Source organism: Coregonus lavaretus (assembly GCF_964263955.1).
Source record: "Coregonus lavaretus genome assembly, chromosome: 31".
Taxonomy (NCBI): Eukaryota; Metazoa; Chordata; class Actinopteri; order Salmoniformes; family Salmonidae; genus Coregonus; species Coregonus lavaretus.
Genome location: NC_140018.1, coordinates 26,149,368 through 26,171,393, shown reverse-complemented (window position 1 = coordinate 26,171,393; position 22,026 = coordinate 26,149,368). Strand labels below are relative to the sequence as shown.

The 22,026-nt window shown below is 44.1% G+C and overlaps 2 protein-coding genes across 5 annotated transcripts in view; one reads left to right on the top strand and one right to left on the bottom strand.

Moving 5' to 3' along the window:
* LOC311107010 (TGF-beta-activated kinase 1 and MAP3K7-binding protein 2-like) overlaps window positions 1–5,940 on the top strand; it is a 78,588-nt gene extending 72,648 nt beyond the window's left edge. For 2 of the 4 annotated variants that reach the window (XM_084149457.1, XM_084149456.1), the window contains exons 4-7: window positions 479–639; window positions 1,498–1,591; window positions 2,377–2,472; window positions 3,825–5,940. In XM_084149457.1, coding sequence (XP_084005583.1) covers window positions 479–639; window positions 1,498–1,591; window positions 2,377–2,472; window positions 3,825–3,964 — 491 coding nt within the window. In that variant the 3' untranslated portion in view covers window positions 3,965–5,940. Of the gene's footprint in view, window positions 1–478; window positions 640–1,497; window positions 1,592–2,376; window positions 2,473–2,832; window positions 2,935–3,824 lie in introns of all 4 variants that reach the window. The other 2 variants (XM_084149459.1, XM_084149458.1) reach the window with 2 other exon arrangements.
* Window positions 5,941–6,217: 277 nt separating this feature from the next.
* LOC311107009 (putative ribonuclease ZC3H12D) lies at window positions 6,218–21,528 on the bottom strand. The gene is made up of 6 exons (XM_084149455.1): window positions 21,440–21,528; window positions 11,029–11,565; window positions 9,290–9,429; window positions 8,463–8,697; window positions 8,101–8,207; window positions 6,218–7,551 (listed from the first exon to the last, which is right to left on the bottom strand). The coding sequence occupies exons 2-6, from the start codon at window positions 11,349–11,351 to the stop codon at window positions 6,545–6,547; spliced, it is 1,812 nt and encodes a 603-aa protein (XP_084005581.1). The 5' UTR covers window positions 11,352–11,565; window positions 21,440–21,528; the 3' UTR covers window positions 6,218–6,544.
* Window positions 21,529–22,026: the final 498 nt, after the last annotated feature.

The window sequence follows — 22,026 nt, the reverse complement described above, 5'->3', positions numbered from 1 at the left end:
GCTCGAATGCCACTCCCAGCTCTGCTTGGCCTTGGGGGGTGCTGCTGCCTGGAAAAACACAAAGCCTACTTCTGAGTGTTGGGGGGTATTGTGTTTGTAGTTTACTTTGGTCTTTCTGTGTAGGGAATGAATACATTTCCGCATAGCATATAGTATGTTATCAATGCGTTATAAGACAATGTAACGCTTCCTATGAAGCGTTTTAAGCAAGGTTTTTCCCAGGATCATTGTTCACTCCCCCAAAAGCCCTTTCTAAAGTAGGCCATGAAATGAAGAATGATTATGCTACTGTATGATTCTTACTCAGCCCACCGCACGTAGCGTTATTTCCTAAAGGGAAATGTATCTTGCTCTTGTGGTTCTTCAAACACACCATAAGCCTGTACTGTAAGCGTCTACTTCCGCTGTCAGAGAGAAGCCATCAGTCTGTCCCCATGTCACATTGTCACAGTGTTAATGTGTACTATGTATCTTGCAGCCCTGTTGGTTCACCAGAAGGCCCGTATGGACCGGCTGTGGCATGAGCTGGACTTGAAGAAGAAGAAGCTGGAGAAGCTAAAAGAGGAGGTCAACGAGATGGAGAACGACCTGACCAGGAGACGGCTAGAACGATCCAACTCCCAGTCCCAAATTCCCTCGGTAAGTCCCCACAGACACTACTCTCCCACAGACGGATACTACAACGACTAGAACATCAATGTTCCGTTCCTTGTGCAGTAACTGTATTCACGCATTTCATTTTTGTTTACTACATATTGAGCTGCATATTATCTTCATAAATGGGTTTGTCATGTTTTACACATTGGTCAGTCTTAGTAAAGGTCCATGGCAATTTGACTTGACAATTCGCTCCTGAGTCCCATGGTGTATTTTCTAAGGAAACCATGATTCTTTGGGGCAATTCATAAAACACACACACTTCCTCCTCGTTTTTTCACCCAATGTCAGGTTTATGTTAAGCATGCAGCTGTGAGTTTGTTGAACTACATCAGACCGCAAATCAAGTGGTGCTCTGAGTTTTCTGTTGAATCAGCTGTTTTTGTCAACTATCACTGTGTGTTAGTCAGGGCAGGAAAAAGAGGACGTGGAAGTTAAAAGCCTGGAGTTGAACTCAGTAGCTCTTGTGTCGTGTATTCTGTGTATTCACTAGGCCAGGGAGATCTGGAGATAACTCTCCCCCTGACACTGTTAACCCACTTGGCTCCATGCACCTCCATTGACTTATTACAGGCTTGTGTTTTGTGTCAGTACAGTACAGCATGTGCCGAGGCTCTCAGTCTCTCTACTCCTCCACTGTGTCTCTTCAGCAGACCATGCTGCTGCCTGTCTGTCTGTCTGCCTGTCTGTCTGTCTGTCTGTCTGTCTGTCTGTCTGTCTGTCTGTCTGTCTGTCTGTCTGTCTGTCTGCCTGTCTGTCTGTCTGTCTGTCTGCCTGTCTGTCTGTCTGTCTGTCTGTCACTGGCTGTTTTTATGACCCTGTTTCCTTCTCTCTTATCAGATTGAGGAAATGCAGCAGTTGCGATGCAAAAACAGGATACTGCAGATCGACATTGACCTTTTAACCAAAGAAATCGATCTCCTTCAAACAAGAGGTAGGAGGCTCGGTTGGTTTTGAGGGTGTGCTTTGTCAACGTGCTTGTCAGTGTTGTGATGAATGTGACACCAGCTGCCTGTGTGGTGTGTATACGTGTGCTGTACGTCCAGTGTGTTCGTGGTGTTTTAACATGCACTCTTTGTGATGCTTTTAGATCGCCTACTTCGGATAGCCCGGTCCTCATGTTTCATGTTTAGTCGATTTTCTATATGTTATGATGGGTAGCTCTGTAGAGAGAGAGAGAGTCAGAGAGGGGAAACTAATGTGGAATATAACAGAGTGGGGAACATGACCTGTGTCCAGGACAGCTGTACAGTAGTAGGTCTGTCTGCCTCTGCCAGGCCTGGTCTGGTCACATCCCCTCGGCACACGCAGTCAAGGTGCTGCCATTGTAATGTTAACTACCAGTTGTTTCCTGAATTGCATCCTGTTGCTGGTTGGTAACAAGGGATTTATAGCCCCCCTGGCTGCTCTCCACGGCTGACAGGATTCATACACCAGCTAGCACAGTCACACAGGGGAATGGAGAAAGAAAGGTGGCTCAGAATTGAATATGGCTTCTATTCAATAGACGGATTTGTGAAGAGTAAAGAGTTATGGCTTTGTTTTCTGAGTTCTTTATTTGTCTTTGTGTGTTAGACTGCAGTCCCTTGCTTTATTGGTCTGTGACTCATACTCAGTTGTTGCTGTATGTGTGACTGTTGCGTGTATGTTCGTATGCTATGCATACTTATGCTCACTATTTCAGTTTTGCTTATGATGTCTCTGTCCTGTTTGTCGTAGGACCACACTTTAATCCCAGTGCCATTCATAACTTCTATGACAACATTGGATTCCTAGGTCCTGTCCCACCCAAACCCAAAGGTACTTTATGTGTTGGTAAGTTTAGGAAAGGTTGCATGGTCACCTCTGGACAACCTGACCCTCTTCTGCTTCCACTTCCCCTCTCTAATTTCTTGGTGTTAAACTTAGTCAACTATGAATATCTATTGGTAATGGGGCTTTAGATCTGTATTTCTATCAGGTGTTTATTTCTGTCTATCTGGGTAAAGTCTGCATTGATTAAATGGTTCTCCTCACATATGCTACCTTCATCCTAAGTGTTTTCATTCTGTATCTGTAAAACCTGCCATTATTGGTGTTTTCACCTCTGCATATATCATCTTTGTTTTCATGCCATTCCTCTCCTCCATCTCTTGCTTCATTCCTTCCCTCCATCCTGTGCTTGGGACCTGTCAGAGCCAGAGGGTCAGGGGACAGACAGAAGAACATTTCATGTCACCTCCACGCTAACCATGGAGCCCTCCTCTGCCCCTCCTCCCCCTGCTGCTCTCCCCCTGGGTTGGTACCTGTAGCTCTGTCTGTTTGTCCGTCTGTCCCTCTGTCTCTCCCCTTCCCTCCTTCATACTGGGTCAGTTCTGTCCTCCCACCCTGCACACCATAACGATCTTACAACAGAGGACCTTTAGATAACGTTTTGCCATTTCATACTTAGAAAGCACCATTGACCCCTAGAAAATAACTTGAGTCATCCCTTCAGCACATTTGTTGATGAGAGGTTTGCCTGTTGTTGTTATTTGAACATGTGTCAGGATTCTCTACGCACTCTGATACTTTCTTAGCACTAAAAGGGCAATCTGCAGTTGCTACATCCATTTTTTGACTTATAAACTAATGATATGTACCCATTGATTATTGAAGAATATAACTTATAAATGCCTCAGGAGCTTAGTTCAACTGTCGTACCCCATCAGAACCCAAAAATAAGCTTGTTTTACTCCAATGTAAACAAAGTACATGTAAACAAACACTATAGCCTCAAAACATGGTTAAAACAATCATTTTGATGTCATCAATGGTTAGTCCTTGCATCCATAGCTCTGTCTATGAATTTGAGAGTGGTTGTATTTCTCCAGGCCCATCCCTCAGCTTTTTACTGAACAATCATTTTCTTGTGCAATACACATCCTGGAGGGTGAAAGAACCACAGTGATTCAGCAACTACCAACAACTGCCAACTCAATCCATCAGTGGTGCAGTGAAAAAATTCCAGTTTTATTGCAGAAAACAAACCAGCACATTGACTGACACATTGATTCGCCGCTGACAGTCTGACCCCACATTGATTGATGTTCATTGCCTGCAGCTGCCTGTGTGTCTGTTTATCTCTGTAGTCTGTTGGGTGACTAACTCCTCTCGCTCTCCCTCTTTCCTTCCCTCCCTCCATCCAGAGTCGAGCAGTAAGAGCGTAAAGACTGTAGCAGACCAGGAGGAAGACGAGGGGACGCAGTGGAGCTGCACGGCCTGCACCTTCCTCAACCACCCCGCCCTCAACCGCTGTGAACAGTGCGAGTTTCCACGGCACTTCTGAGCCACAAAGACGCCGACAATACCCAACACCTCGCTCCACTTTTCTATGAGAGTCAAAGAAACTAGATTAGAAAAGTTGTTTCTTTCTTTTGCTAGTAGTAAGAAAATGAACGGACAGGGTTTGTAGTTTTTTCCATTTTGGTCCTGTTTCTTTTCCCCCCTCCTCTGAGGTTAGTAGAATGCTGTCCACTGAAGGCTTGACTGGATAGTGTTTACAGGTTGTGTTACTTTACTTAGCCAGCAGAGTTGGATGATACCTCACCTTGGAGTGTCTGCATGCGTGGGGTCACCCCCCCCCCCCTCCCTCCCTCCTGCTCAACGCTCCACGGGAAACTTTACCCCTGGGGATGCCTCACTGCTTCCTTATACAGTATTATCAGTGTCCTGCAGTGTGGGGGCACACACACACACGAAAACCAACATGGGTGCCAATTTGCCTTTGCTGATTTATTTCTTCTTCTGCGACGGCCTAATCAGGAATGGGAACTTTGTTCAGCCGTCACCTCACACCTGAAGGGAAAACTAACGAGACTACTTGTGGACTATTTGTTTGGTTGCTCTTTCTATAGGATGACTGGGGGAAACTAGCAGTGTTAATACTGCCACCAAAACGTGCCTCTTGTTCTCCCCTGTAGTGGCCCTTATCAATCTCTTCAATCTACAGTACAAATAACGGAAAATAAATTGCATGCTTTATGTGTACAGTACATGGAGGGAGGAAATACCCTTGAGCTTTTTACTGTACATAATTTTAGAATAATAATATGTGCCTTAAATGCCTTCTTCCTCACACTATGAAACACTTGTATTTCCTGTAAGTATAGCGTTATAGACTTTATTAACTTTGTTTTGTCTTTTGTTTCCATTTTCTTTCAAACCAATAAGCACGGTGTCCCTTTTAAGCTCTTTACTTGATTTGTGTGAGAATTTAAGTATTGCGTAAAAAGGGGAGCAGTTGTATGAAAACTATTCAGTCATGAAGCTTCGTCCACTCAGTCTGTTCATCGCTTGTGTAAATGCACAATTTCCGTGTACGATCTGCAGATGCAGCAAAATCAAAAGATGGACAAGTTTTCTAGGATGCCTGAGCTCTTGGACTGGTGAAAAAAGCTCAAAAGCAGAATGCCATCTTATCTGACAACTGGAATGTAGGTTTAATATTTGGGGACTTTTACACCTCAGCGTCAAGAGGCCCATGAATTTTTCAGTTCATCCTAAAACTTGCATCAAAATAGAAGCTTTCGAGTCAGATGGATGAAAATACTTTGGCAATTGTATTAAGGTGTTGTCCATGTACAGCTTGGTGGAAGGTGACTGTTTCCTGAGGGCTTTCAGAATCAGAGTATTTTGCTATGCAGTATAAATGGGGTTTTCTAGAGTGTTCCAAAGATCAGGATTAATATGTTTTAAAGTATTCCAGTTTCAAATCAGCAGATATTTATATAGGTATGTGCCTCACCATATCTCCTCCTGGCCAGAAGATTAGAATATATCCTCCAAAAAAAAGACAAGGACAGTGCCATCTTTATATTTCTAATAAAGTGAGACAAAATGGTGACTGTCCTCTTTGTAGCTTATTTTTATTTGGTTTAATTTGTCCTGTGAAGCTTTTGTTTGATGAGGATGGTTTAAAAGTTTACCATTGTAATGATTTTACCTTAATTGTGGAATAGTTTATTATTCTTTGTGAAGTTTTTCACGTTGCCTTACATTAATGCCTTAGAATGGCATTTGCATTGATTATCTATGCAGTCACAAATCAAGATGATTATTTTTTTTTAAACCAAAGCTTAGTATATTGTTAAAAAACGATTAGGTAGAAGCTAAATTCTTTGTTGTCTCTCTTAAGCACTTATGTCATATTTTTTCCTGTAAACACCCCAAAGAAACCCAGTTTTCAGCGTTCTCTGCAAAGCTTGGTGTGAAGAGTCAGTTCATACATGTTTTATTAATAAATAAATAAAACTAATTTGGATATCTAAAGTGTTTTTGATTTTAGCTGGGAAAACTGTCTTTGTAACAGATAAGTTATTTGTAAAAAATAAAAATAAATCTATTCTGAAATTCTGGATTTCTTACTGGATATTCCACCTGTTGATTCCATTCCATTGGTTGTTGGCTTGCGGTGATGTGATGACAATTGTCTTGGGTAATTTCTCCTCACTCCAATAGATGGCAGTAGAGACCTAAAATAGTTGATATGATAAAGTGCAGGCAGCTTGGCAGTGTAAATGAGAAGGATAATCAGACAATTGCCAATGACTTATGTTTAATATGGATAAGAAACATGACAAGGACACTATTATTCTGCATACCATACAGGTCAACATCCATTTTGTCTTATAGCTTCCCTCAGTTTGAGGCTACATAATAAAACAACACATGCTGCTTTAATTATATTTAAGTCAATGCTAGATTCAAAATGAACTAGCATCATTCAGGAGACAGCAGTGCATTGCACTTGACTTGTGCATACATAACAAATTCAGCTCAGATTGCTACATTTCAAGCTTTTCTCCTCTAGTCTGCTGAGGACTACTGTGTTTAATGCTTACAGAGAAAGGATCACAGGTCTTGCATGTTAGAAGGGAATGTGGCTGATTCTGAACCTCTGAATCAGAGGCACTAGCTCTGACATGTTGAGGGTGTATGGGTACAGACTCATCACATAGTCTACTATGCTGGGGGGGAAGAGGGTGCTGAGCTGGTTCTTCACACTCTTCCTCTGCTCACTATCTGGAGCTTTACCTCCATTGGACCTGGTCATCCCCACTCTCTCACCAGAGAGGCCCTGTCCCAGGCTGTGTTCTGGGAGGCTGTGACTCTGCCTTTGTGGAGGAGGACTCTGGAAATACTGCTGCTCTGTGAAATGGATATGGTTACTGTGAACAGCATAGGAGCACTCTCCTAGCTGTGGCTGGAGATGCTGGTGGCTGTACATGCACTGGCTACACTCACAGCTTTGTGAGTCGTCACAGCCACACAGTGGCAGTTTTTGGGGGGCATTGTGGCTGAGCCTCTGTTGGTTGCTGGCGTGGCTGTGGCTGCTGGAAGTGCTGGAAGGGTAGAAGTCTCCACTGCCCTGGCTGCAGCTGGCCACCCCACTGCTGTAGGTGTAGGACACCACCAGCCCCTTGGTGTTGTTGGTCTGGTCCTGGTTATAGAGTCTGGACAGGGAGGCTTCCAGGGAGCTGAAGGCCTCGTCAGTGTCTGGGCTGGGGCAGAGGCGGAGGCTGGACTTGTGGTGTAGAGCTGGGCTGCCTGTTTCTCTCTGGCTGGTGAACTGATCGCTAGGCGAAGCCCTATGGGAATGGTCCTCTTTTATAAGGGGAGGCGGTGTGGATAGATATCTGTATAGATGAGTAGTAGTTAGATCCGGCTCATAAGGGGATGTGTAAGGGTGGGCCTCCTGGCTGACTCCCTGGATCAGAGCAGGACTGGGGCCTGAGGGGAGAAATGACTGCTCCCTGTCTGTTTGAGCAGTAGGTTTTCTCTTGGCTCTCAGCTCGTCTGCCACAGACAGTTGTGATTGGTTGGAGCGCTCTGGGTGGTAGAACTTGCACTTCACTCCGTAAGTACACTTCTTTCCTGGAAAGAAACAAATAAGGAATATTTATGGGCTTTCAAAACATGGCTCGCAGATGTACCATGTATCTCTTTAAAAAGACTGTCAACAAGGATGTGTGTCTGAGTGCACTGTAAAGCCCTCTCCCCCCTTCTTCAGTACTCTAAACACACTTAGCAAGGCAAACAAAAATAAGGTCTAGTCTCCAGCCTATTTTTGTTCCCCTAGGTAAACGGTGGAGTGCTATGAGGGCCCTTTGTACTCCTCTGACAGGAATAATCCCAGGCCTGCCGTTTGCTCTAAAGCAATTATCCTGGGTGTTGATAAAAAGGCCTTTTGTTTGTGAGTGGTGCTGGGTGTGTGCTGTGGCCTTGGAGTGGAGCTGCTCTCTCATTGCCAACAGCCAACTGACAGGCAACCAAATGAAATCCCAACTGACCCAACTGCTAATCACAAACTGCAAATCAAATCCTGCTCAGCTGGCTCACATTGGATGTGTTACAGTCAAAACCACCAGATAAATGAGGAAGGAAACTGAAAATAAAAGTGTGTATTGTAAAATATCTACCAACCATATGGGCAATGCTGCTGCTTGTTTTCTGGGGTCCACTGCTTTTTCCTCAGAAAGTTGTCAATCGTTGGGCCATTCCTTCCCAGAGGATCATCTGGAGGCATGAACCTTGAATATAAAGTAATATAAATATGATGTAAGCATGATGCTCAAAACTCTTGAAGTCATGCCTTTATTACAGATGTATTATATGTTTACAAGCAGGGGTGATTTTGTAGGTGGTGGAACTGGTGATATACAGTACCATCTCTCATACTGTATCCCTGTCCCCAACCCCAATTAAAACGATTTATATCCTCCTTATAGGCCCTGCATCAGGTACCCTCATAGATCTTTGCTGAGAGATTCAGTGTTGAGACTTACTTGTCATTTGCAAAGCTGTACATCAACAGCCTTTCCTCTATGAACTTCTTCCACTCTGGCTTCTCTATCTGCAGGTCTCTGTAGTTGTCATTGGACACAACGATGCCATCGGACTCGTAGGCCAGTTTGATGATGTAGCGGTCGTCATAGCACACCACTCTCTTCCCGTTGACGCAGCGTGACGGGGTGTACACCAGGATCGTCCTCTTCTCCAGCTCATGGAGGATGTGCTGATCTGCAGGGCCACATGACGAGAGGTTAGGGTTCTACAGAGTTGATGAATCATATGTCAACCATTAACAAGACATGGTCGGTGTCCCAAATGACACCCTTTTCCCTATATAGTGCACTACTTTTGACCAGAGCCTTTTGACCAAAGCGCTATGGGCCCTGGTCAAAAGTAGTGAACAACAAACGGAAAAGGGTGCCATTTGGTACGAAGACATGGTGTAAACAACAATTCTCAGTTATAAAAGACCATAAAGAAGAATGAAACCTGGACCATGAATATGTCTCTTACGAAAACAGATTGCAGTCAGAGTGCAGTATGACAGCAATATGCTGCAAATACAGCATCCAAAATAACACTTTTTTTTGTACTGCAGTAATTTTGCAGTGTAACTGCAGCTACAGTGCAGTATAACTGCAGTTCAACTGCAGTTATTCTGCAAAATACCACAGTCGACTGCAGTAACTGCACTTTTACTGCAGTTTCAAAACTGCAATCTTTTTTTGTAAGGGATTGTAGGATCTCAGTGTGTTGGTGACCTGTAGCTCCACAGTGCCATCTAGCTCTGGCCAGACAGTATAACAGGTGTGTGTCCTACCTGTCATGGGTGCCTCGGGACTGGGTTGCTCCTTCCTCCACAGGGGCACGAACACGGTGATGTCACGAAGACCCCTCTCCAGAAACCACCTGACTGCCAACAGCAGCCCCCGGCATGAAAACACTTGCTTGTTGCCATGGCTGCAAAGACAGGGGCCACAATATGAAAATTAGCTTCCTTTTTTCACTTCTAAACAGCTGTCACATCTCTTTTCCCTTTTCAGAAAGCCTGTTAGCCGTGTGCCTCAACTACTCCAATTCATGTGAACTTATTTGCAGAACCACAGCAAAGAGACTGTTGTGCGTCCTTTAACCCCAGAAACCAGTCTTAAGGGAAAACCTCTCCCCAAATGACTATAAACTGGAATAACAGGAAGTCTCAGAATCTCTGTGTGCTGCTTCAACAACACTACTCTTCGGATCTCTTGTTTACTGATAGAAAAGCTTGGAGAAGATATGTTACACTTATTTAACCTTGTATGACCGATGTGAGCTGCAGCATCCGGTATAGTAGTGGCGTGATGTCTCCATCAGAACATTAGATAGGTCTAAGATCTGTTGTGCGGAGGCCTCACAGGGCCTGACTGACAGCAGCTCACTGGGTGTGGATAATTTGCCTACAGGCAGCAGTAAATAGAGCACTCAACTATCAGGAAGTGGTAAGCAGCTTTGCACCAAACAAATTACCTCATTGCCTTTTAAAACCACTGGGGCACCGAACTCACCAACGACAATAGCACAACAATGAAGTTATAGAAAATACACAATGATTAGTAGAAAGATGTCCTTTACTTAGAAAGTTGAGGCAGTGTTTTGGGTTAAAACAATTTTTCCAGTCAGACAGAGACCTTTAGGGACAAGGAAATTCAGGACTTGAGTAATCAAAAGGTTGCTTTGTAAGCAAACTGCACAGTCACTGAGTTTTCTGGCAAAGAGTTGAGTATGAGAGGAGTGACTGTGCCTGAGAAGTAGAAACCTTCAAATTTCAGCAACAGTCCCCCCAAAAAGCAGCTCTAATTCGAGACACGTGATCTGTGTCGGAAACAATTATCAGATTTATGAGAAGTTTCTGCTATAGTTTCATCCCCCCCTCCATCACCTGTTGATTATTTCAGAGTATTTTTTAGCTTGTTCTTTTTCACTATTGTTATAGCATATCGGTTGCTATTGATCGATTGCCAATTGCAATTGCATCTGAATATGAGTTATTCATGTTGAAGGCAAGGGTCATCCCCTCATACACCTCTGGTCACCTGCCAGCCACCACAGATTCTTCTGAAATTCACCACAGAGATAAAGCATCGCCCACTCTCACTTCCCTCTCTATTAATGAGGAAGCGTGAGATGATTTGGTCTGTGAAGTGAAACTGGAGTGGATATAGCATTCAGTTACTGGCACGCAATGGTAACACCGTTCTTTATACCTCAGTGGGTAGCATCTGCCAAGAATGGGACAAGTCAGGTAGCCGCATAAAGTAAAAATGATAGGAAAATTGATGTACTACTTCATATGCTCTCTATGAGTTGAGCCACCTGTTGTGTTTACAGTAGACAATGGGGGCAATGTACCGTGACAACACAGGTACTATCCGTGACCAGATAAATCCCTATGTGCTGTTGTGTTTTTTAAATTAGTACCTGCATTACCTTCATTAGTGCCAGCATTTCATCCAGTACTCTGTCTTTATCCATCTAATGCTACAATTCCTATAGTCCTAAATGAAGGATCAGTACACTCACCTCATGGCCACATTGCTCCCATCAATGACCACCGTTCTGAATCCCCCAGTGGGATCCCTGTCTGGAGCTGAGCTGGGCCGCAGGGGCTGGCTGGGCTGGGGAGAGCTGCAGCCTCTGGGTATCAGCTGTATCCTGGAGTAGGCTGAGCGGCTGGCTGATGTGGATGGGTTGGTGGTAGTGGTGGTATGGCAGGTCTTGATGAGCTCCTCCAGTATGTCGTTGGTCTGGGCGTCATGGTGCAGGCTCTCCAGCACGCGCACAATGTCACTGTGGGAGTAGCCCAGCTTGAGGAAGCGCTCCACTTTTCCATGCTGCTGGTCCATACTGCTGGTCCTTAGCTCAGTGTGGCTTCCTGCCTCAGTTCTGTCAGTGTCTCTAAGTAGTCTAGGTGTCCTCCTTCCAGGCTCCTGGCAGGGCTCTGTCTGTTGGGGAATCCTCCTCGCCTCCCTTTTCTATCACTTCATCACTGTTTCCACAGCAACAGTGTCAGTTTTGGAAGATCTGACAGGTGCAGAAGAGGCGAGGCATCCTCTGGTACTGTAAACACAGGAAGTAGAATGGTGAAGTCACAGGGACTTTTAGACACTTTCAATGTGGTTAGATTGTCAGTGACAGTATTGGCTGCTTGCGCCGCCACAGCCTCATGATCGCACACGCACGTCATAACAGGTCGAGAAAGCCCCTGAGGCCAACTTAAATAAAGCTCTGCTCTAACGCTTTAATTTGGTGTCTGATACCAGTGTTGTCTGTTGTCATAACAAATACACACCACTGGAATCAATGAGGATGTTCGTCTCAACAACAAAAAATACCAACCCAGTCAGACACATCTTCTAATGAGAGTCTGGAAAACCCCAATCATTATTTTACAAAGTGACTGTACTAATGACCGGGAGGGTGAAAAGTGACATACATACATACCGTACTGTTCACTCCACCCTTTACCTTCTATTCTGAGTATGGAATGAGCTTAACTCTAAGAATAGCAAGAAGTTCTCCAAAATATTAAGATAATGTGTAAAAGGCTTTAGTAATGTATTCTACACAGATCGTAGACAGTGAACAATGAACAAGCACTCAGTGAAACTCCTTATCTCTATTTTAGCATGTGAAGTTACGCTTCTATGCACACATACAATTGTTTGGCCTTATGTGAAATACCATCCATCCCCATCATTTGATCCTTCATAGCATCCTTTCATCCTGATTGCATTCAACTTTGAAAGGCAGTGGTGTTTACAGTTTGATAAGAGACTTGTTTATTGCCTCTTGGATAAAGAGGAAGAAAATGTCAGACAAACATTTCCATGTTTTAATGTCAATTCTAACAGAGAAGCATACCATGCCAGTTAGTCATCTACATGCACAACCCTTGACATTACAAGTTAAAGATGAATTTACATGAAGGTACCCTACACCCCCATGTTAATTTGCACATGAGAAAAGTGAGAACAGTGTTGATGATCTTATACTTCTGCACAGCTTGAACAATCTACATCTAACCACATCCCCTCACACCACTCCAACCAGAACACTCATTCTGCACCACTTCTACAAGACTAGACACATACCGACTTGTCCTGAATGCAGAGGGTATGAGGCTTCCAATCCCTGTTTTACAACAATCACACACTTTGTATCTCACTGAACACTGGCTGCTATCAGTGTAGTAGTTGAAATGAACACTTGCCAAACTATAATAAACTACCCATTAGGGGCACACACACTCGTTGAATCAACGTTGTTTCAACATAATTTGTCAACGTAAATTGTCCAAACAGATCCGCAAGGTAGATGGATTATTTTAAATATTTTATTGGACCATAAACAGATTTGGCTCATTAATCCATACGGTCCAAATAATGATGATCCACGCTTCTTTGAAAGTATACATAATAATTTATCAAACCTACAAGCAATACAAGACACTACTATTATGGTGGGAGACTATAATACGGTTTTAAATACCTCAATGGACCGTAAAGGAAATCACACTACAAACTATCACCCTCATGCACTTAAGGAAATCACGAATATCAGGGATATATTGGAACTAGTGGATATATGGAGGCTTAAGCATCCTGACCTAGTGAGATATACAGTACATGGCAGAGGCTCAATCAAGCTAGTCGTCTTGACTGCGTTCTTATGTCATTCTCACTGGCACCAAAAGTTTTTAAAGTTTTGATAGGGTACTGAATGCGGTCGGACCATCAAATAATTGGCATATATATTACTCTTACAGAATTTCCACGTGGACGAGGATATTGGAAATGTAATTAAAGCCTATTGGATGATAACTTGTTTTTAACTAGGACAGAATAATTTATAACTGACTTTTTCCAACATAACATAGGTACAGCAGATCCCCTTATTGTATGGGACACTTTTAAATGTGCCTTTAGAGGCCATGCAATTCAACACTCATCTCTAAAACAAAAGCAATTTAGGTCAAAAGAGTCCATATTAACAAAGGAAATAGAAGGACTAACAGTACAGATAAATAGCAATAAAAAAAATTACCATATAGGCACAGAATAAGTTAGAGGAAAAACAAAAAGAAATGGAGGAACTTATTCAAGAAAGATCAAATGTAATATATTATAAAAATAAAGCGAACTGGATGGAATATGGGGAAAAATGGCCCAAATTCCTTTTTTATCTTCAACATAGAAATGCTACCAAAAATAATTTACTGAAACTTGTTACAAATGACAGTCACTCATGATTCACTAAACAATATTTTGAAAGAGGAAGCAAAGTACTTTAAGCATATGTTTTCGTTTCATTCTCCACAACCTGAAGTGAATTGTATGTCTTTTTTTCTATTAATAATGTAAAATGAACAGCTGTACAGAAAGACTCATGTGAAGGCCAAATTACAGAGGAGGAACTTCTGGATGCTATTACAGCCTTTAAGTCCAGGAAAACTTCAGGGCTGGATGGCATACCAGTTGCGGTATACCAAACCTTTGTTGATGTACTCAGAGGACCGTTATTAACATGTTTTAACCACTCCTATAAAAATGGTAGATTATCAGATACTTACAGTGCCTTGCAAAAGTATTCATCCCCCTTGGCGTTTTTCCTATTTTGTTGCATTATAACCTGTAATTTAAATTGATTTTTATTTGGATTTCATGTAATGGACATACACAAAATAGTCAAAATTGGTGAAGTGAAATGAAAAAAATTACTTGTTTCAAAATAATTATAAAAAATAAATTACGGAAAAGTGGTGCGTGCATATGTATTCACCCCCTTTGCTATGAAGTCCCTAAATAAGATCTGGTGCAACCAATTACCTCCAGAAGTCACAGAACTAGTTAAATAGAGTCCACCTGTGTGCAATCTAAGTGTCACATGATCTCAGTATATATATACACACCTGTTCTGAAAGGCCCCAGAGTCTGCAACACCACTAAGCAAGGGGCACCACCAAGCAAGCGGCACCATGAAGACCAAGGAGCTCTCCAAACAGGTCAGGAACAAAGTTGTGGAGAAGTACAGATCAGGGTTGGGTTCTAAAAAAAAATGTAACATCCCACTGAGCACCATCAAATCCATAAAAAAAAATTGAAAGAATATGGCACCACAACAAACCTACCAAGAGAGGGCCGCCCACCAAAACTCACGGACCAGGCAAGGAGGGCATTAATCAGAAAGGCAACAAAGAGACCAAAGATAACCCTGAAGGAGCTGCAAAGCTCCACAGCGGAGATTGGAGTATCTGTCCATAGGACCATTTTAAGCCGTACACTCCACAGAGCTGGGCTTTACGGAAGAGTTGGCAGAAAAAAATAAGCAAACACGTTTGGTGTTTGCCAAAAGGCATGTGGGAGACTCCCCAAACATATGGAAGAAGGTACTCTGGTCAGATGAGACTAAAATTGAGCTTTTTGGCCATCAAGGAAAACACTATGTCTGGCGCAAACCTCTCATCACCCTGAGAACACCATCGGCAGGGACTGGGAAACTGGTCAGAATTGAAGGAATGATGGATGGCGCTAATGTCACACCCTGGCTCTGGGACTCTATATGTTGAGCCAGGGTGTGTGCATTCTATGTGTTCATTTTCTATGTTGGGTGTTCTAGGTTGTTCTGTTTCTATGTTTGCCTGTATGACTCCCAATCAGAGGCAACGAGTGTCAGCTGTCGGCTGGTTGTCTCTGATTGGGAGCCATATTTATCTGTATGTTTTCCTTTGGGTGTTGTGGGTTTTTGTTCCTTTACGGTCAGTGTTAACCGTTGGACTTCACGAGTCGTGTTTTGTTTGGTTTGTTAGTACTTTAATATAATAAAGTCATGTTTCTTTCACACGCTGCGCCTTGGTCTACTTCGCCTTCCCACGATCGTGACAGAAAAACCCACCGTACAAGGACCAAGCAGCGTGTCCAGGAGCAGGCAGCCTGGTCATGGGAGGAAGCGCCAGGAAAGGAGATGGAGAGGCTGGCGATGGCCCAGGTGGGCAAAGTGTGGTCCTGGGAGGACATGCTCGGGGGCAAGGGACCTTGGGGTAGGATCAAGGCCCTGGCGAGAGAGGAGCAGCGGCGTCAGCAGTGCCATCGTCGGTCGGACGAGAGGCACCCCCAATAATTTTTTAGGGGGGGGCACACGGCATGGGCGACTGGGCAGCAGGAGGCTGCCACAGGGCGAAATAGGAGAAGAGGAGAGAAGGCCACCGGGTTACGGGAGCCATTGGCGAGAGGAGGGAAGGAAGTCGTAGAGGCACGGCGAGAGGGACTGAGGTGTATTGCCAGTCCGGTCCGGCCCGTTCCTGATCCCCGTTTAAAGCCAGTGGTGTGTGTTCCCAGTACGGTCCGGCCTGTCCCTGCTCCACGCACCAAACCTACGGTGTGCGTCGCCAGCCCAGCCCGGCCTGTCCCTGCTCCACGCACCAAGCCTACGGTGTGCGTCGCCAGCCCAGCCCGGCCTGTCCCTGCTTCACGCACCAAACCTACGGTGTGCGTCGCCAGCCCAGCCCGGCCTGTCCCTGCTCCACGCACCAAACCTACGGTGTGCGTCGACAGCCCAGCCCGGCCTGTTCCTGCTCCACGCACCAAACCTACGGTGTGCGTCGCCAGCCCAGCCCGGCCTGTTCCTGCTCCACGCACCAAACCTACGGTGTGCGTCGCCAGCCCAGCCCGGCCTGTCCCTGCTCCACGCACCAAGCCTACGGTGTGCGTCGACAGTCCTGTCCGGCCTGTCCCTGCTCCACGCACTAAGCCTACGGGGTGCGTCGCCAGCCCAGCCCGGCCTGTCCCTGCTCCACGCACCAAACCTACGGTGTGCGTCGCCAGCCCAGCCCGGCCTGTCCCTGCTCCACGCACCAAGCCTACGGTGTGCGTCGACAGTCCTGTCCGGCCTGTCCCTGCTCCACGCACCAAGCCTACGGGGTGCGTCGCCAGCCCAGCCCGGCCTGTCCCTGCTCCACGCACTAAGCCTACGGGGTGCGTCGCCAGCCCAGCCCGGCCTGTCCCTGCTCCACGCACCAAACCTACGGTGTGCGTCGCCAGCCCAGCCCGGCCTGTCCCTGCTCCACGCACTAAGCCTACGGGGTGCGTCGCCAGCCCGGCCTGTCCCTGCTCCACGCACCAAACCTACGGTGTGCGTCGCCAGCCCAGCCCGGCCTGTCCCTGCTCCACGCACTAAGCCTACGGGGTGTGTCGCCAGCCCAGCCCGGCCTGTCCCTGCTCCACGCACCAAGCCAGGGGTGCGAGTCGTCAGCCTGGTCCAGCCCGTTCCTGCCACTCGCACCAAGCCAGGGGTGCGAGTCGTCAGCCTGGTTCAGCCCGTTCCTGCTACTCGCACCAAGCCCGGGGTGCGAGTCGTCAGCCTGGTAAGACCGGTCAGCTGCTCCACAACGGAGCGTAAGCAATCCGCTCCGTCAATGTCCAGTCCAGATCCAGCCAGCGGGGTCAGACCGGACCAGGGGCGCTACGGGGGTATTATGGAGGGGTGGTGGTCAAGGCCGGAGCCGGAGCCGCCTCCGAGGAGGAATGCCCACCCAGCCCTCCCCTGTTTGGGGTTTTGTTAAGACGCGGTCGCAGTCCGCGCCTTTAGGGGGGGGTACTGTCACACCCTGGCTCTGGGACTCTATATGTTGAGCCAGGGTGTGTGCATTCTATGTGTTCATTTTCTATGTTGGGTGTTCTAGGTTGTTCTGTTTCTATGTTTGCCTGTATGACTCCCAGTCAGAGGCAACGAGTGTCAGCTGTCGGCTGGTTGTCTCTGATTGGGAGCCATATTTATCTGTATGTTTTCCTTTGGGTGTTGTGGGTTTTTGTTCCTTTACGGTCAGTGTTAACCGTTGGACTTCACGAGTCGTGTTTTGTTTGGTTTGTTAGTACTTTAATATAATAAAGTCATGTTTCTTTCACACGCTGCGCCTTGGTCTACTTCGCCTTCCCACGATCGTGACAGCTAAGTACAGGGAAATTCTTGAGGGAAACCTGTTTCAGTCTTCCAGAGATTTGAGACTGGGACAGAGGTTCACCTTCCAGCAGGACAATGACCCTAAGCATACTGCTAAAGCAACACTTGAGTGGTTTAAGGGGAAACATTTAAATGTCTTGGAATGGACTAGTCAAAGCCCAGTCCTCAATCCAATTGAGAATCTGTGGTATGACTTAAAGATTGCTGTACACCAGCGGAAGGAGCTGGAGCAGTTTTGCCTTGAAGAATGGGCAAAAATCCCAGTGGCTAGATGTGCCAAGCTTATAGAGACATATCCCAAGAGACTTGCAGCTGTAATTGCTGCAAAAGGTGGCTCTACAAAAAGTATTGACTTTGGGGGGGGGGGGGGGGTGAATACTTATGCACGCTCAAGTTCTGTTTTTTTTGTCTTATTTCTTGTTTGTTTCACAATGACAAATATTTTGCATCTTCAAAGTGGTAGGCATGTTGTGTAAATCAAATGATACAACCCCCCCCCCAAAATCCATTTTAATTACAGGTTGTAATGCAACAAAATAGGAAAAACACCAAGGGGGATGAATACTTTTGCAAGGCACTGTATGTAGTTTCTATTTTGAAGGACTAAAAATGTATTAATGGATGTTTTAGGTAGGCAATACATAGGCTACTGTAAAATGTATTTGAGTTTTTGTTGGTATAGAAACACCATAATATAAATCCATTTACTTAATCTAAAATATCAGAAATAAATCGTAAATAATAAAGGCCAGTATCATCTTCTTTTCATATTGTTATTTATTTTGCTAATTTGCACCCCAGTATCTCTATTTGCACATCATCTTTTGCACATCTATCATTCCAGTGTTAATACGAAATTGTAACTATTTTGCACTATGGCCTATTTATTGCCTTACCTCCATAATTTACTACATTCGCACACACTGTATATATATTTTCTGTTGTATTTTTGACTTTGTTTTGTTTACCCCATATGTAAATCTGTTGTTGTTTTTATCGCACTGCTTTGCTTTATCTTGGCCAGGTCGCAGTTGTAAATGAGAACTTGTTCTCAACTGGCTTACCTGGTTAAATAAAGGTGAAATTAAAAAATTAAAAAAGGGAATAAATCATCTCAAATGGCAGTGGTCAAATGATTTGCGCACAGAAGCAAGCACCAACAAGCTTCACATGTGCATTAAGCGTGGGAAATGCGCTCTACAAATTAAATATTATTCATATAAAAACAGAAAAATACACACTTAAAAGCTTAGTTACACTACCGTTCAAAAGTTTGGGGTCACTTAGAAATGTCCTTGTTTTCGAAAGAAAAGCTATTTTTTTGTCCATTAAAATAACATCAAATTGATCAGAAATACAGTGTAGACATTGTTAATGTTGTAAATGGCTATTGTAGCTGGAAACAGCAGATTTTTTATGGAATATCTACATAGACGTACAGAGGTCCATTATCAGCAACCATCAGTCTTGTGTTCCAATGGCACATTGTGTTTGCTAATCCAAGTTTATCATTTTAAAAAGGCTAATTGATCATTAGAAAACCCTTTTGCAATTATGTTAGCTCAGCTGAAAACTATTGTGCTGATTAAAGAAGCAATAAAACTGGCCTTCTTGAGACTAGTTGAGGATCTGGAGCATCAGCAATTGTGGGTTCGATTACAGGCTCAAAATGGCCAGAAACAAAGAACTTTCTTCTGAAACTCGTCAGTCTATTCTTGTTTTGAGAAATGAAGGCTATTCCATGCGAGAAATTGCCAAGAAACTGAAGATTTCGTACAACGCTGTGTACTACTCCCTTCACAGAACAGCGCAAATTGGCTCTAACCAGAATAGAAAGAGGAGTGGGAGGCCCCGGTGCACAACTGAGGAAGAGGACAAATACATTAGAGTGTCTAGTTTGAGAAACAGACGCCTCACAGGTCCATAACTGGCAGCTTTATTAAATAGTACCCGCAAAACACCAGTCTCAACGTCAACAGTGAAGAGGCAACTCCGGGATGCAAAGAAAAAGCCATATCTCAGACTGGCCAATAAAAAGAAAAGATTAAGATGGGCAAAAGAACACAGAAACTGGACAGAGGAAGATTGGAAAAAAATGTTATGGACAGACAAATCGAAGTTTGAGGTGTTCAGATCACAAAGAAGAACATTTGTGAGATGCAGACCAAATGAAAAGATGCTGGAGGAGTGCTTGATGCCATCTGTCAAGCATGGTGGAGGCAATGTGATGGTCTGTGGGTGCATTGGTGGTGGTAAAGTGGGAGATTTGTACAGGGTAAAAGGGATCTTGAAGAAGGAAGGCTATCACTCCCTTTTGCAACGCCATGCCATACACTGTGGACGGCGCATGATTGGAGCCAATTTCCTCCTACAACAGGACAATGACCCAAAGCACAGCTCCAAACTATGCAAGAACTATTTAGGGAAGAAGCAGTCAGCTGGTATTCTGTCTATAATGGAGTGGCCAGCACAGTCACCGGATCTCAATCCTATTGAGCTGTTGTGGGAGCACCTTGACCATATGGTACGTAAGAAGTGCCCATCAAGCCAATCCAACTTGTGGGAGGTGCTTCAGGAAGGATGGGGTGAAATCTCTTCAGATTACCTCAACAAATTGACAACTAGAATGCCAAAGGTCTGCAAGGCTGTAATTGCTGCAAATGGAGGATTCTTTGACGAAAGCTAGTTTGAAGGACACAATTATTATTTCTATTAAAAATCATTATTTCTAACCTTGTCAATGACTCCATTTTCTATGCATATTGCTATATTTCATGTATGTTTTCATGGAAAACAAGGACATTTCTAAGTGACCCCAAACTTTTGAACGGTAGTATATATATATATAAATAAAAAAGTAGACATTGAATATCCCTTTTGAGCATGGTGAAGTTATTAATTACACTTTGGATCAGATGTCAATGTAGCCTACATAAACCCAACCTCACCCCAAATTTACTTTCACATACAGCATGTGTAAGAAAAGTTAGAGGAGTTACTTTCAACTATTCAATGTTATTTAGGTAGTCTACACACATGAGTATGGAAGCTGATCAACATCTAAATGTGTTGACATGATAGCTCAGCTGAATCAAACACAGCTTGTTTCTAAAGCTATCCAGGATACGTAGAGCTAGGTATCTGAATGGTAGACCTTTTCTCAATTAAGTGCATTATGCCTCATACACCAGTAGGAGTCACTATTCAGGCAGGAATCGTTTGACTGTGGCTTTGTGTTTTGTTTCAATATACATTTTAAATTTTTAAATTTTCGTCATTTAGCAGACGCTCTTATCCAGAGCGACTTACAGTTAGTGAGTGCATACATTTTCATATATAATATACCTCTTTATTTAGATTGATTACATGACGTTGAAACAATTACTTTGATTCAAACATACCATTTTACTATCAACATTGAAACAAGGTCAAATAACATATTTCTAGCTCAATTGGTAGAGCATGGCGCTTGTAACGCCGGGGTAGTGGGTTCGATCCCCGGGACCACCCATACGTAAAAATGTATGCACAAGACTGTAAGTCGCTTTGGATAAAAGAGTCTGCAAAATGGCATATGATATTCAACAATTTCAACGCAATTTCAACATACACAGCACATAGTTCTGATGATTATGCTGAAATTAGATTGATGTAACAACCTATTAGTAAGGTTAAGTAAATGTATTGAAGTTGAAGTTTTACCCTCATTTCAATGTTTACAACGCTGGTTGAAATTAGATGAAAACAGTACTGGTTGATGACTGTGTCCAGTGGGTAGTCTCTTTTAAGCACACAAATATAATGTATATCAGGAAGACGCATAATCCCAAATGAACTATCACAGAAACAAAAACGAACAAAAAAAATACATCAGCTCTAAGAAGTTACAAGCATTTACCTACGGTAAACCCTTGCAGCTGAACAAGATTTGGATATTAGGTGGATTGTGTGCTAATTCGGCTCTCTCTCTACTTACAGTTCCAGTGAGTGGTGGTTAAAAAGAGCATCAGCCTGCTTGTCTGGTAGAGAGCCTGTTGCTGTGTGAGTGAGAGAGCCACATCAGTCACGTTGAGAGACAGAACCTGTGTGTACTGTTTTTATTCATATGAGGAAGTCTGAGACTTTACTCAGACCATTGCCAGCAAGGAAGCAAAAGACGAATGCAGTAATTTCACTTCCTCATCGTAGCCCCATGCAGAGTTTTGGTCAGAATGCTTGTTGTATGTGAGGGGTTTTCCCCCCTTCTTTGTTCTTCCTGGTGTGGCGTTTCATCACAGTGGGTCTGCCTGAGACTTAATAGGGGAGAGTGGGGTAAATTGAGCCATTTTTTACATCCAGCATCACTACACGCTTAGAAAAAAAGGTGCTAAATAGAACCATATAGGGTTCTTCAGTTTGTCCCCATAAGGGAACCCTTTTTGGTGCAAAGGGTTCTACTTAGAACCCTCTATGTAGGGTTCTACCAATAACCATTTTATCTTCTAAAGGTTCTTGCAAGAACCCTCTATGAAGGGTTCTACCGAGAACCATTTAACTTTTGGAGGGTTATTCCTAGAACCGTCT

What these genes read in the sequence shown, in the direction of transcription:
- LOC311107009 (XM_084149455.1), bottom strand. Translation starts at nt 11,351, where the DNA reads ATGGACCAGCAGCATGGAAAAGTGGAGCGCTTCCTCAAGCTGGGCTAC. An exon ending in GGGAGCAATGTGGCCATGAG is followed by an intron (nt 9,430 to 11,028) that starts GTGAGTGTACTG and finishes CTGTCTTTGCAG; the next exon opens with CCATGGCAACAAGCAAGTGT. An exon ending in TCCCGAGGCACCCATGACAG is followed by an intron (nt 8,698 to 9,289) that starts GTAGGACACACA and finishes GTGGCCCTGCAG; the next exon opens with ATCAGCACATCCTCCATGAG.